This window comes from Cervus elaphus, chromosome 20 (assembly GCF_910594005.1).
Source record: "Cervus elaphus chromosome 20, mCerEla1.1, whole genome shotgun sequence".
Taxonomy (NCBI): domain Eukaryota; kingdom Metazoa; phylum Chordata; class Mammalia; order Artiodactyla; family Cervidae; genus Cervus; species Cervus elaphus.
Window position 1 is genome coordinate 96,410,046 of NC_057834.1, and position 15,820 is coordinate 96,425,865.

The following is a 15,820-nucleotide window of genomic DNA, read 5'->3' on the forward strand; positions in this document are numbered from 1 at the left end:
TCCTTAACTGTAATGACAAACTTCTAAAATTTAATGAATTGAGAATATAAAATTGGAATAATCATGACTTTTAAATAACATGTAATATTTAATCTTTTATTCAAGCAGTTTATTCTCTGATAGTGATATTCAACTTTTGCCTCAGCTTTGACTGAATATTGATTTTAATCTCGGGTTAAGATTCATTTATTGCACAACATTGTAAAGCAACTATACTCTCCAAAATTAAAAAAAACTTCACTGATTAATTCATTAATTTAAAAATATTAGTTTGGTTCTATATTATGTTCCAATCACTGTATTAGGAGATAGATTAGCTTATATTTCTGACCTGGTGAAGTACTTAAATTCCTAGTATTATGAGATTCTCAATGTCCTATTAGTATCTTTTGCAGTAGCTTTTAGCAATGTACTGTCCCATGGTAAGCACTCATATATGCTATATTTGTTGGGTAAATAATTGCATTAGTAGTTATAAATATGGGTCACTTAAATATTTTATAAGCATATTTTCCATATTGTGTGAATTATTAATGTATAAAATTTGAATGGGCCAAGAATTCAGGAAAAACTTCCAGCTCATCATGAAAACTCTTCCTCCAGTTTGACAATAATGGAACTTGGTTCCACTGGGGACTGTAATTGAATTCACTGGAACCCATCTTCCTATGATATCTCTATGACTGTATATATAATATTGTCCACAAGAATATAATTAGAAAATTCTGAAAAATGTCTTACTGAAAGCTGGGCACAATATTTAATGCATCTCCTTCATTTTCCTGTCAAAGAGTCAAAACAAGAAATGGGTTGATTTGAAATGAATTACTCTTGTTGCAGTAAGCTATGAAGCTTCTTGGTCACCTTGATTTTAAAAATAAAATTCCAAAGCTTTTTAAAAATGTTTAATTCTGTACATGAAAATATTATTGAGCTGCGGCTGCTAAGTCACTTCAGTCGTGTCTGACTCTGTGCAACCCCATAGACGGCAGCCCACCTGGCTCCTCTGTCCCTGGGATTCTCCAGGCAAGAATACTGGAGTGGGTTGCTATTTCCTTCTCCAATGCATGCATGCATGTTAAAAAGTTGCTTCAGTAGTGTCCGACTCTGTGCGACCCCATGGACAGCAGCCCATCAGGCTCCTCTGTCCACGGGATTCTCTAGGCAAGAATACTGGAGTGGGTTGCCATTTCCTTTTCCAATTATTGAGCTACTAAATGCATTATTAGTTTTTTTTCCCTCAGACAAACTAACAAATAACTCCCACACTCACTGAAACTTCAGCATCTCAACATTCTCCATGATTCCATAAAAGCTAATCTTTGATAGTTTTGTTGCAGTCTCAGCTTCTCATATTATCATGTGTCTGACTGAAACTTAATGGAAACAGAGTTCAAGTAGTCTGTTCTATTCCATAACCACTTTATCTTTTTAGCAGTTATTTTTAGTCAATATTGATTTTCGTCCTTTCCTATTTGAGAACATTTGTGGTGGAGATAAAGATGAATTGCATTTTCACCTTTTTTTCCTGCCCCTTCAACAATGTAACACTTTAGTCACAAGAAGAGAACCTATTCTTTCTTTGTCCATTCTGTTCTGAACATGGCTAAATAACCATTTGGTTGTCCTTACTATAATTCACAAACCTTATGACTTTTTAGTATTAGGTTCTTGGCATTATTCTTACCAGTGTTTTGGTGGTGTGGACAGTATACATATAGCTCAGTTAATTTACTGGAGACATAAATGTATATATGAAAACATATATGTGCATACATATATACCTATGCACATATTTTTATTACCAAATTTTATAGATTTTTATTATAATTATTTTCCATGTCTTCATAATATTATGCCTTCTGCATATGGGAAGGTTTTGGTATATAATTTTTGAAATATCAGTTTAAAAATAATTTAGCTTCTGCTATTTTCTAAATGAATATTTGCATATTTATATAAATGTTTGCATTCCATATATTTCATAAGACATAGAAAAATTTTCAAAATTATTGATAAAAAGGAATAATTTGCTTTTAGAAAATAATGTGATTGTGAAATGTTTGAAAAATACCTGTTGTCACTCAGATTTAAGACTCTTAGTTTCTGCATCTGTCCAATCTCTTCAGGAAGAAATTCCAGTTTATTGGAGCGTAGAGACATGACCGTTACATTCTTACAGCTTCCAATCTATAGGTAATAAAAAAAGTAAAGGATCACAGTGTAAACTATTCTATATTAATATTTATAATTTATAAAGTGATTTGATTGATTTATAGATTTCTTTATCACTTCCGACTCAATATGTGCATTGTTTAATTTTTTATAATATGTGTATCTTTAAAATATGTTTATATAATATATTCCTTTAGATATTAAGGTAATATATATCTCATATTCTTATACATGTTACAAAGGAATAATTTTCTTTTAAATTTTATGATTAGAATAGTTGTCAACTTCATTGTCTATCCAAATAAGCATTAATAATAATTGTTTATAAAAGATCATATATACTCAAAAATGAAGTCTTATTAACATTTCCTTTGCAAAAAACTAGTTTAACTTCACATTACAATAGTACTTTCATTTTTATTTATAACTTTTGTCTCTGAGACAATGATATATGGATTATTGCTCCTGATTATGAAAGCATTTAATAGGAAATGTGAAATTTAAAATATACATCACAGTTTTTTCTTGAAATAAATAAATGAAAGTCCCATTGGGAGATGAATGCTAATGAACCTTTTTGGTGGATCCTGAAGTTAAAATAATATTATGCAACATGATACTTTAGAAAACGTATTTACATGAAAACTTTCACTTATAAATTGAAATATATTTATCTCTAAATTTATGTAATAACTTCTTAAAAGCAAAATATATAAATTGTTTGAATGAATTTATTTTATTACTATTTTTGGCAATCAATATTTAAGTCAAATGCATTTCCTTGATCAAATATAAGAACTTACCCCTTGTTATTTTAAAAAGAATGATTAACAAATATATAACTCCTATATGCATTCACAGCTCAACTCATGAAGCTACACTGCTAATGCACCTGTTAAAATTTATATCCAAAACAGAGTCATTAAAAATTAATTAATAGAAATAAGTTTATTCCTCACTTCTCTGGGCAATTCTGGAAGGAAGTTCTCATCGACTGCTAATGTTCGAAGACTGTGAAGGTAGCCAATAGTAGAAGGTAGAGACTCCAGTTCATTACAGCTACAGTCAAATTCTTCTAATAAAGATAAACTGAAAAGTTAAATACATTAGTTAGACATTCTAAAAGGTCAGATGGCAAATTCACCAACAAAAGTTATGTAGCAATTGCTTAATATTATGTAAGTTGATTTATCAGTTCAGCCAAATGGTTCACTTGGCTGAACTATTATTAATATTACTTAATAAGTGGTTCAACTTGGTAAAATAAATATAGTTCATTTTTCTCCTTTCTTAATTCACTTGTCATTTAACTGAGCCTGAGAATGACAAAAAGTTTTGTCTGCTTTTGTACAACTTAGGTGTCTCTTATAGTCAGATGCTCATAATGTATACTCTTAGAATGAATGCATGTAAGTACATGGGCAGGTAAAAAGGTATAGATGGCAGGTATAGAATGAGAAGATAAGGGGGGCAAAATATTAACAACAAAACCATTGATTAAACGCAAAGTATTTTACTAAGCATTTTAGAGATGGAAGTAACTATTTTCCTTAAAGAAACTCTATCAGATATCTATTGTTTCAGACCTCTCTTACATATAAGGAAATAGAGGCGTAAAGAGGCTAAGCAACTAGCCCAAGGACACACAAAAGCAGGAAAGCTAGTACCTAAATGCAGACAGTGTGGCTCCACTGTATTTTCTTGCCTCTCCGCCTGTGCCTTTCAGTAGCAGATGCTACAGACAGGTCACATTTCAGCCCACAGATGTGTATTGGTTGCTTTACAAAGTATTTTAAAAAGTGGTAAACTCTATATAATGACCCAGACTTTTGGTGTCTTTTGAAAAATAAGGATGATCTGCCAGTACTGGATCTTTATTCTCCCATGACAAGTAAAGAAACCAGTGTAATAGTAGCTGCCTTCAAATAAGCACAGTTCTCCAATTTGCCAAGATCCCCACCACTCCAAACTTAGCCCACTTTACCCCAAATCTACACAAAGGAATCCTATGAATACACATTCAAGCTATCACAAGGGAACCTGACATTTCACTGCTTGGTTTGAGACAGTTGGGAAAGAAAGAGGGCCTGACAGGGAGTAAGCACTAGCTGTATTTAAGTTTCCTTTGATGGTAATATTATTACACTGTTACTACCATTCATATCATTGCTTTGCTGTAATAGGAAGGAACCCTCAAGGGTAATGATCTCACCACTGTAAAGGGAAGAATGAATTAGAAGTAGTTGGAGTAAGATTGTAGAATCCTCTTCCTTTTTCTTTATCTTGGACCTGGCTGGCTTGAAGGTAATTTATTCCCATCATTTAGTTAACGAGTGGACACAGAAATTAAGCATTTGAGTTTTAAGTTAGAATGGATTTGTGTCCCAGCTCTCTCACTTATTAGATGTATGATCTTGGATATCAAAAAATAAAACAAGGATCAGAGCTCAAAAATCAAGCTGATTTTATTTACTGCCAGTCAAGGGAACATTCCCTGCTTATACTCAGAAGAAATTCACTCAGTAGTGCACTGAAGGGCGGGGAAAGTCGGTGCCAAAAGGGGGTGGCAACTGGGCGTCATGATGATCATGCTCATTAAAGGTGAAAAATTTGCATTACGGAGAGGGTGGAATAAGTTCACGTGTCTGTGTACAATTGGGTAAATCAAGTCCTATTATTCATGGGAAGGGAACAATCTAATTCAGTCAAGTCCAGCCTGACCCTGATCAGGGTAACTCATGATTCATGGTTCTTAACAGCTTCAACTGGTTAGAACTCAGAAGTGGGGAAGCACAGCATTCAGCTGTGAATAATAGCTTTGGTGTGCATGCTCAGTCTTGTCCAACTCTGTGTGACCTCATGGACTGTAGACGCCAGGCTCCTCTATCCATGGGATTCTCCAGGCAAGAATACTGGAATGGATTGCCATTTCCTCCTTCAAGGGATCTTCCCAACCCGATACAGGGATCAAACATGGTCCTCCTGTGTCTCCTGCATTGGCAGTTGCTTTATTACCACTGAGCCAACTGGTAAGTGAATAATAGCTCTAGAGTACAGTTCAGTTCAGTTGCTCAGTCTTGTCTGACTCTTTGAGACCCCATGACGGTAGCAGGCCAGCCTTCCCTGTCTGCCACCAAATACTGGAGCTTGCTCAAACTCATGTCCATCGAGTCAGTGATGCCATCCAACCGTCTCATCCTCTTTTGTCCCCTTCTCCTCCTTCCTTCAATCTTTTAGTATTTTCTAATGAGTCAGTTCTTTGCATCAGGTGGCCAAAGTATGGGAGCTTCAGCTTTGGCATCAGTCTTTCTAATGAATATTCAGGACTGATTTCCTTTAGGATGGACTGGTTTATCTCCTTGCAATCCAAGGGACTCTCAAGAGTCTTCTCCAAAACCACAGTTTAAAAGCATCAATTCTTTGGCACTTGGCTTTCTTTATAGTCCAACTCTCACATCCATACATCACCACTGGAAAAACCATAGCTTTGGCTATATGGTTCTTTGTCAGCAAAGTAACGTCTCTGCTTTATAATATGCTGTCTAGGTTGGTCATAACTTTTCTTCCAAGCAGCAAGCGTCTTTTAATTTCATGGCTGCAGTCACCATCTGTAGTGATTTTGGAGCCTAAGAAAACAGAGTATATCACTGTTTTTGTTGTTTCCCCATTTTTTGCCACAAAGTGATGGTACAGGATGCCATATTCTTAGTTTTTTGAATGTTGAGTTTTAAGCCACATTTTTCACTCTCCTGTTCCACTTTCATCAAGAGGCTCTTCTGTTCCTCTTTGCTTTCTGCCATAAGGGTGGTGTTATCTGCATAGCTGATGTTATTGATATTTCTCCTGGCAAACTTGATTCCAGTTTGTGTTTCATCAAGTCCAGCATTTTGCATGATGTACTCTGCATACAAGTTAAACAATCAGGGTGACAGCCTTGAAGTACTCCTTTTCCAATTTGGAACCAGTCTACTGTTCCATGTCCAGTTCTAACTGTTGCTTCTTGACAGATCACTCAGGAGGCAGGTAAGGTGGTCTGGTATTTCTATCTCTTGAAGAATTTCCCACAGTTCGTTTATTGTGATCCACACAGTCAAAGGCTTTAGCATAGTCAACGAAGCAGAAGTAGATGTTTTTCTGGAATTCTCTTGCTTTTTCTAGGATCCAACAGATGTTGGTGATTTAATCTCTAGTTCCTCTGCCTTTTCTAAATCCAGCTTGAACACTTGGAAGTTCTCAGTTCACATATTGTTGAAGCCTAGCTTGGAGAATTGTGAGCATTAGGTCCATGAATCAAAGTAAATTGGAAGTGGTGAAACAGGAGATGGCAAGAGTGAATGTCTACATTTTAGGAGTCAATGAACTAAAATGGACCAGAATGGATGAATTTAATTCAGATGACCATTATATCTACTACTGTAGGCAAGAATTCCTTAGAGGAAAGTATCCCTCATAGTCAACAAGTCTGAAATGCAGTACTTGGGTGCAATCTCAAAAACAACAGAATGATCTCTGTTTGTTTCCAAGGCAAATCATTTCATATCACAGTCATCCAAGTCTAGCCCCAACCAGTAATGCTGAAGAAGCTGAAGTGGAATGGTTCTATGATGACCTACAAGACCTTCTAGAACTAACACCAAAACAGATGTCCTTTTCATCATAGGGGACTGGAATGCAAAAGTAGCAAGTCAAGAGATACCTGGAGTAATAGGCAAGTTTGGCCGTGGAGAACAAAATGAAGCAGGGCAAATGCTAACAGAGTTTTGCCAAGGGAATGCACTGGTCATAGCAAACAGCCTCTTCCAACAATATAAGAAATGACTCTATACATGGACATCACCAGATGGTCAATACCAAAATCAGATTGATTATATTCTTTGCAGCCAAAGATGGAGAAGCTTTATACAGCAGGCAAAAATAAGACCGGGAGCTGTGGCTCAGATCATGAATTCCTTATTGCAAAATTCAGACTTATTGAGGAAAGTAGGGAAAACCACTTTAGATCATTCAGGTATGACCTAAATCAAATCAAATCCCTTATGATTATACAGTGGAAGTGACAAATAGGTTCAAAGGATTAGATCTGATAGAGTGCCTAAAGATCTGTGGATGGAGGTTCATAACGTTGTACAGGACGTAGTGATCAAAACCATCCCCAAGAAAAATGCAAAAAGGCAAAATGGTTGTCTGAGGAGGCCTTTCAAACAGCTGAGAAAAGAGAAGTGAAAGACAAAGGAGAAAAGAAAAGATATATCCATCTGAATGCAGAGTTCCAAGGAACAGCAAGTAAAGATAAGAAAACCTTCCTCAGTGATCAATGCAAAGAAACAGGAAAACAATAGAATGGGAAAGACTAGAGATTTCTTCAAGAAAATTAGAGATACCAAGGGAAAATTTCATGCAAAGGTGGGCACAATAAAGGACACAAATGGTATGAACCTAATAGAGGCAAAAAATATTAAGAAGAGGTGGCAAGAATACACAGACGAACAATACAAAAAAGCTCTTAATGATCCAGATAACCAAGATGGTGTGATCTTTCATCTAGAGCCAGACATTCCGGAGTGCTAAGTCAAGTGGGTATTAGGAAGCTACAAACAAAGCTTGTGGAGGTGATGAAATTCTAGCTGAGTCAAATCCTAAAAGATAATGTTATTCAAGTGCTGCATTTAGTTCAGTCACTCAGTTGTGTCTGACTCTTTGAGACCCCATGGACTGCAGCACGCCAGGCTTCCCTGTCCATCACCAACTCCTGGAGTTTGCTCAAACTCATGTCCATTGAGTCAGTGATGCCATCCAACCATCTCATCCTCTGTCATCGTCTTCTCCTCCCGCCTTCAGTCTTTCCCAGCATCAGGGTCTTTTCCAATGAGTCAGCTCTTCGAATCAGGTGACCAAAGTATGGGAGCTTCAGCTTCAGCATCAGTCCTTCCAATGAATATTCAGGACTGATTTCCTTTAGGATGGACTGGTTGGATCTCCTTGCAGTCCAAGGGGCTCTTAAGAGTCTTCTCCAACACCACAGTGCAAAAGCATCAATTGTTCAGCACTCAGCTTTCTTTATGATCCAACATCTATATATGACAACTGGAAAAGCCATAGCTTTGACTAGACAGACCTTTGACTAGACAGACTAGACAGCAAGTAGAGATAAGAAAACCTTCCTCAATGACCAATGCAAAGAAATAGAGGAAAACAATATATCAGGAAAGATTAGATATCTCTTGGATAAAATCAGAAATACCAAGGGAATATTTCATGCAAAGATGGGCACACTAAGGGACAGAAATGGTATGGACTTAACAGAAGCAGAAGATCTTAAGAAGAGGTGTCAAGAATACGCAGAAGAACTGTACAGAAAAGATCTTTGTGACCCAGATAACCATGATGGTGTGATCACGCACATAGAGCCCAGCATCTTGAAATGTGAAGTCAAGTGGGCCTTAGGAAGTATCACTACGATCATAGCTAGTGGAGGTGATGGAATTCCAGTTGAGCTATTTCAAATTCTAAAAGATGATGCTGTTAAGGTGCTGCACTCAATATTCCAGCAAATTTGGAAAACTTAGCAGTGGCCACAGGACTAGAAAAGGTCAGTTTTCATTCCAATCCCAAAGAAAGGCAATGCTAAAGAATGCTCAAACTACTGCACAATTGCACTCAACTCACACACTAGCAAATTAATGCTCAGGATTTGTTAAATGCTCAGGATTTGTTGAGTAGCATTAGTCTTCCAACAACATGGCTCAAATTCCAATTACCTTGGGATATTAGTTGTAAAAGTGTTAGTCGCTCAGTTGTGTCTGACTCTTTGTGACTCCATGGAGTTTAGCTCATGGACTGTAGCCCATGGACTATAGCCTTCCAGGCCTGGAATTTTCCAGGCAAGAATACTAGAGTGGGTAGCCATTTTCTTATCCAGGAGATCTTCCTGAACCAGGGAATAAACTTGGCTCTTCTGCATTGCAGGCAGATTCTTTACCATCTGAGACACTAGGGAAGGTCTATATTAACTGTGAATAGCTACATGAAGTAAAAGCTTTGCTGGTAATTCTTCAGCCCACAGATCACAATGTAAATAATAGACGTGCATTAAGATCAGTGATGAGTCACATTACTCTTTTCAGTCTGTCATTGATCAGCCTCTGCACATCTGCTGTTCAGTTCACATATGGACAGTAAATCCTGTAGCTGTGTTGCCTTCTTGTCAATCAGCTGTAAAGAGATACTATTGGCACCAAAATTTAACATTTAAAGCACTACTTCTGTTGGACAATGCTCTTGGTCATCCTAATTCTCTTGGAGATTTAAATGAAAATATGAAAATTTCCTTTCTATCACCAAGAACAACTTCATTAATTCAACAGGTAGACCAAGTAGCTATTTCAATTTTGAAAGCTTATTATCTTACGCACATTTTGGAGTAAGTTTTGATGCTACAACTGGAGATCAGACAGTTTCTTTGGCTGAGTTTTAGAAGAAATATGACATAAAGCATTCAACTGAAAATATGCAAGCATCATGGCAGGAAGTAACTGCAAGTATTATGGATGCAGTATAGCGGAAACTTTCATCACAATGTGCAAATAACACTGCAGGATTTGAATTGAACATATGTGGGATTATAGAAGAAACAGCTGACTATGGGAATGCTTCTTGCCATTATTCAAGAGCCCGTAGATCTGCTGCCAGAGGAGCTTGGTGAAGGAAACTTGTTGACATCAAGGAGGAACGTGGTTGTAATGAAGAGGATGATGTCCCAGAGGAAGTGACCCTGGCAATAAACTTTACATTAAAGAAACTTTTAGAGATATTTCATGGTGTTAAGAGCACAAAGGATAGAAGTTCAGAAGCTGTTCCAAACTTAAAAAGAGGATGGCATTTCACTGATGCATAGAAAGGATGTCCACTCTGAATTATGACTCACACAATGAAAACAAGACAAGTACTGTTCAAAGTAATTTTGATAGTTTTTTTTTTTCACAAAAAACCCACTTTAATTCTTAATGCTCCTAATGTTTACAATGATGGTTCATTAAATGCATGTTGGTTTTATTATTTTTCCATTTTCCAATACATTTATAACCAACAGTAACCGTATTTGATGTTTTGGAAAGGGTTAAAGATCCTTCATGAAAACTATCATAATTTTCCCCATTGATTAAAAAGATTATTTTGTACAATTTCAGTGTGCATGGTTGTTTTCATAGTCCCCACAACAATGTAAAGTGAGCACTTCCTGAAATAAAAAGGTAACATTTTTACTGGATCATGGGCTATGTTGAATTAATAAATTATACCCTGAAAATATTTTACACCTTTGCGTTACAAAGAAAACTATTAGGTGCAAAACACACATCCTTCAATTATCTCTGAAATTCAAAGGATTCAAACTCAAAATATAACATTCCAACTGACTTTATTGATGGCTGTCTTGCTATAAATCACCTAAAGTATTTTATTACAGGGTCCTGAGTACAGTTTTACCATATTATTCACATTATCACTGGTGTCCAAAGGATAGACCAAAATAAGTGACATAAGTCTGACAGAGAAAGACAAAGATTGTATGATTTGCACTTGTATGTGAAATTTAAAAATAAGCAAAAAAGTGAAAAAAGAACCAAGCTCATAGATACAGTGAGCAAATTGGTGTTTATCAGAGGTGGGGTTAGGCAAGTGGGAAAAATGGATGAAAGTGATCAAAAGGAATCAACTTTGAGTTATAAAATAAATAAGTCATGACGAGGTAATATAGCACTGTGCTGTTGTTTAGTTGCTAAGTCATGTCCGACTCTTTTGTGCCCCCATGGACTGTAACTTGCCAGGCTCCTCTGTCCATGGGATTCTCCAGGCAAGAACACTGGAGTGGGTTCCCGTCCTCTCCTCTGAGGGATCTTCTGGACCCAGGAATTAAACCTGCGCCTCCGATGGCCCCTGCATTGCAGGCAGATTCTTTACTCTTGAGTCACCAGGGATATATGGTGACAAATGTTACCTAGACTTATTGTGGTGACCATTATGCAGTATATACAAATATCAAATCATCCTGTAGCACTCTAAAACTGCACTATTGTTTGTGCATAAAAAAGATAAAAACCTATCTTCTTAAAGAAGTTTTTTCTATTGTCTATAATAGTGCACATCAAAAGTAAAAACAAGCTGCAAAGAAGTGTAGAATACTTTTAAAAAGTGCTTTCCAGGGAATTCCCTGGTGGTCTAGTGGTTAGGGCTCCATGTTTTCACTGCAAGGGTATGGGTTCAACCCCTGATTGGGGAATCAAGATTCCACAAACAGCATGGCCAAAACACCCAAACAAACAAAATACAAAACACTACTTCCCAATCTTTTGAGTGCATATGGATCCCCAGGTGAACTTGTTAAAATGCAGATTCAGATGTAAGGATTTGGAATGGGGCCTAGATTCTGTGTCTGTAACAAGCTCCTGGGTAATACAGAAGCTGCTGGTCCTGGGACCACACATTTTTAAAGTCCTTTGCTAATATTTCAAGGATAACATGAAACACACAAAATATATCAATGACAGCTAAAATCCGAGTATACATATTACAAGAGTTGTGTCAGTAAAATTTTGCCTTAGACCACATGTCAGTACTAATGACACTATTGGAGGTAGTAATGCTTGATGTTAAACAACAACAATACTGACTTTGTTTTCTACAACTATTCTCTACATTGTTCTCTAGTTTGGTCTCCATGAATTAGTCTTGGATGAGAAGATATTGCCCTTCTCAGGGTATCATTTGAAGTTATTATTAACCCTCAATTACTGAGCTAATGAGGAAGAGGGACTGTGAATATATTACATAGATAATGTATAATTTCACTTAAACTTCATGTATGACCATTAGAAACCATTAGATGCCATTAAATCTTCTATTACATAGGTAGTAATAAACATAAAAGTAAATGACTTCGGGCTTCATTGTCTTAGTTCACTTTTAACTCAATAGAATTAATGTTGGGAATGTGAAAAATGTTGAGACAGGTTTGCATAGTTGCTTAATAGTTGAGTGCACTTGATCTACTTATTAATCCCTGTGTTCTCATCTATAAAATTGGTTTATAATGCCCACTGTATGGAGTATCAGGGATGATTCAAGGTATGCTACCTTGCTAGCATGGGGCTGCCAATGTGGTGCTAGTGGTAAAGAACCTGCCTGCCAATGCAGGAGACATAAGAGACTTGGGTTCAATCCCTGGGTTGGAAAGATACCCAGGAGGAGGGCACGACAACCCACTCTAGTATTCTTGCCTGGAGAATCCCATGGACAGAGGAGCCTGGCAGGCTACAGTCCATAGGGTTGCAAATAGTCGGACACGACTGAAGTGACTCAGCATGCATGCACCTTGCTAGTATACTGATTTTGGGCTTCTCAGCTTTCAGAACTCAGAGTAATAAATGTCTGCTGTTTCAGCCACTCATGTATGGTTATTTTGTTATGGCAGTCTGAGCAGAATAATGCATTATTTCATCATTATATATATTATTATATAGAATATATATTTATATATATGACAATGCATTATTGTATTTTGTACATAAGTATTTAACATTTTCTTTTTAAGAACTGGATGTTTCACTCATGTTATATTACTAATCCTCACATAGATAAACATAAGCAAGGATCAATAAAGAAATGTCTTTTTGCTTATTATTGTTGATGACTATTATGATTTGTTGAAGGCTATCTAACATTAAGTCTGACAATAACCTCTGAGATGTATTATTACTTCCCTTTTACAGATGAGAAAACTGCAGCTCTGAGATGTGATTTGACATGCCCGAGGTCAATTAGTTAATGAATGGAGAAGCCAGTCTAGTTCCAAGGTTTGCAAATATTTCCCTGTGAAGGGATTAAACATGTTCAAGACATGTTATCAACCATTAAGTAGTGCATATTCTAGTTGGGAAGGCGTGATATTGTAATTGAAATGTTAAATGATGATGCAAAAGATAAATAAGAGACCAACATAAGAAATGGAAAATTATCACATTAGAGTGTTCTCTAACTTGTGTAAAGAGTTCCCTAAACTTATTTGTCCATGAAGCTTATTTTTATGTCATACCTATTAAAATCTCAAGTAATGACTGTTTTGAGGAATTAAATTTAGAAAATTCTGGTTCATTTAGTAGGTATACTGAGCTTTGAATTTAGAGGAAGCTGCAGTGGTATAGGTGGGCAGAAGGAGAAGAATTAAGTAGCAAAACAAATAAACATATTTTTTGATTCCAAATACCCCCAATTTGATTTGTCAATAACTCTTTACCTTATTAGATTTTATTTTTAAGAATCATTTATTGAACATGTGAGTACTTTCCATTTAATTCTCATAATATTCTCATGAGGTAGGCATTGTTATGATTTCCATTTTAAGGAGGAGGAATCTAAGGCTATCCACCCAACAGTACATTGAAAAGCCAGATTTTGGACCCAAAAGGTCTGGCTCCAGAGCCAAAGCAGCCAATCAATTATGTAAGCTTGTTTAAGGGAGCTTTGTTTTAAACCAGTATCTCAAATAATTCTGATGCAGGCACAATGGAATAGGGTTTGAGAAGACAGTTATCTGATAGCTGTTTAAGAAGCTGAATCCAGATATTGGTTCTTAAACTTTAGCATGCATCAGAATCCCTGGAACATCTTGTTAACACACAGATTGCTGGTATGAGGTCCAGAGTTTCTCATTCAATAGATCTGAGACTGTCTCTGAGAATTTGCACTTCTAACAAGTTCCCAGTTGGAGTTGATGATGTTGGTCAGGGGACCACATGTTGAGAATCACCAGTCTATACTAGACTATGGAAAGAATTGAATATTAGTGTGAAGGAATTTGGGTTTTATCAAATGAAGTGTGTATGTGTGTGTATGTGTGTGTGTCTATGTGTGTTTGTGTGTGTACGCTCTCTAAGTTTTTGACTAGAATAACTTTACATGTTAAGAAGTACACTTAACATGTACAATAAAAGGAAATCTCCTGTTTACTCTATTGCCCAGCCCCCAAGTTCTCCTCCCAAAGTCATGTACATTTCTAGTTCCTTGTGTATCTTTCTATGATTAGAGAATAGAGGGAAGCACTGTTTTTAGCATTCAGGTACTTAGAATGCTTATTTTCTTGTCATTATAGCAGTCTAGTAAGTGGACTACTGGAATTTACCATCTAGGGCATTAATGTTATATAAACTAAACATCTAGATCAAAGAATTAGAATTTTAGACATAGGCAGAAACTACAAATGAAGAAACTAAGCCACTGAGAATTTAAATAACTTATCCAAGTTCACATAGTTAAGTGGCGTAGCGAGGGATCACACCCATGCTGTTGGACTCCAAAGCCAGTGCTCCTTGCATTATCCCTCAGCAGTCAGAGGCCCACAGGAAAGAAATGATTTATCCAGCTTTGCATAGTTATTAAATTTTCTGATTCCAGTCTTTCTCTTTGACCATACGCTATGATGGAATGACTTTTTAAAATATCCATTCAAATTTTTGAGCTTTCATTGCTTTTCTCCAAAACTACAAAGCTAACAGAGAGAAGGCTTAGTGTAGTTTCTCTTGCTATGGAAGATCCCTTGCCCTTAGAGCAATGGAACTCTTAAATGACCAAATATTGCAAAATATGTGACTCAACCATAGCATATATTAAGAAGCATCATAGGTCAATTAACAGTTTAGCTTTGAGATCTGATAACTTCTCTCAGCCTCTGTTTCTGGATCTGTTAATGGAGAGAAAATAATACACATTGAATAGTGTTGATGAGGTCTTTAAATAAGAATACACGTAAAGCACCAAACATGGTATCTGGCACAATGTGAACACAAACAAAAAGTTGTTTATTACTATTTTCATTGCACATTCAGTTCTTAGAATGGCTGGAACTCCTAGGCACAACTTAAGATTTGACAACAAAAACAACCAATTTTACAAGTCATTTGGCACAAAAGTCATGGAATCTATTTCAGCTGTGAAAGACAGCTGAATTCTTTCAGCAATTTTTACTAGTTGGACTATTAAAAATCACCAAAGATTAATCTATGAAACATTCTACAATCAGAATGAGAATATTTTGCTCACTGCAGATGATCTTAACATTTTGGTGAGCAGAGTTCTACATAGAATGTCTCATAATAAAATACAGACTATTCTACTGATGCTGAAACTGAAACTCTAACCCTTTGGCCACCTGATGCAAAGGGGTGATGGCCACCTGAGGCTGACTCATTGGAAAAGACCCTCATGCTGGGAAAGATTGAAGGCAGGAGGAGAATGGGATGACAGAGGATGAGATGGTTGGATGGCATCACTGGACATGGGTTTGAGCAAACTCCCGGAGATAGAGAAGGACAGGGAAGACTGGTGTGATGCACTCCATAGGTTGCAGTGAGTCAGACACAACTGAGTGACTGAACACCACCACCAACTATTCCACCACTTACAAAATACTTTCTGCATGTGACCTGTGGTGACATTAAATAGTATTCTAATCAAATTTATCTCTAGTCTTGAGCTAAACCTCTGATCTATCAGTTCTGAATTCCCTAAGGAAAGCAAAGCCACTGTATCATTATTTTTACTTCATGAAGATTGTTTATCAAGGTGTACTATAAAAGTTTAGATTTGGCTTACG

The 15,820-nt window shown here is 36.5% G+C and overlaps 1 protein-coding gene across 3 annotated transcripts in view; it reads right to left on the reverse strand.

The window, feature by feature from the left end:
* LRRC7 (leucine rich repeat containing 7) overlaps window positions 1-15,820 on the reverse strand; it is a 575,718-nt gene that overhangs the window by 118,489 nt on the left and 441,409 nt on the right. For all 3 annotated transcript variants that reach the window (XM_043877735.1, XM_043877734.1, XM_043877736.1), the window contains exons 12-13: window positions 3,135-3,264; window positions 2,075-2,190 (exon numbers count right to left, since the gene is read on the reverse strand). In XM_043877735.1, coding sequence (XP_043733670.1) covers window positions 2,075-2,190; window positions 3,135-3,264 — 246 coding nt within the window. The remainder of the gene's footprint in view (window positions 1-2,074; window positions 2,191-3,134; window positions 3,265-15,820) is intronic.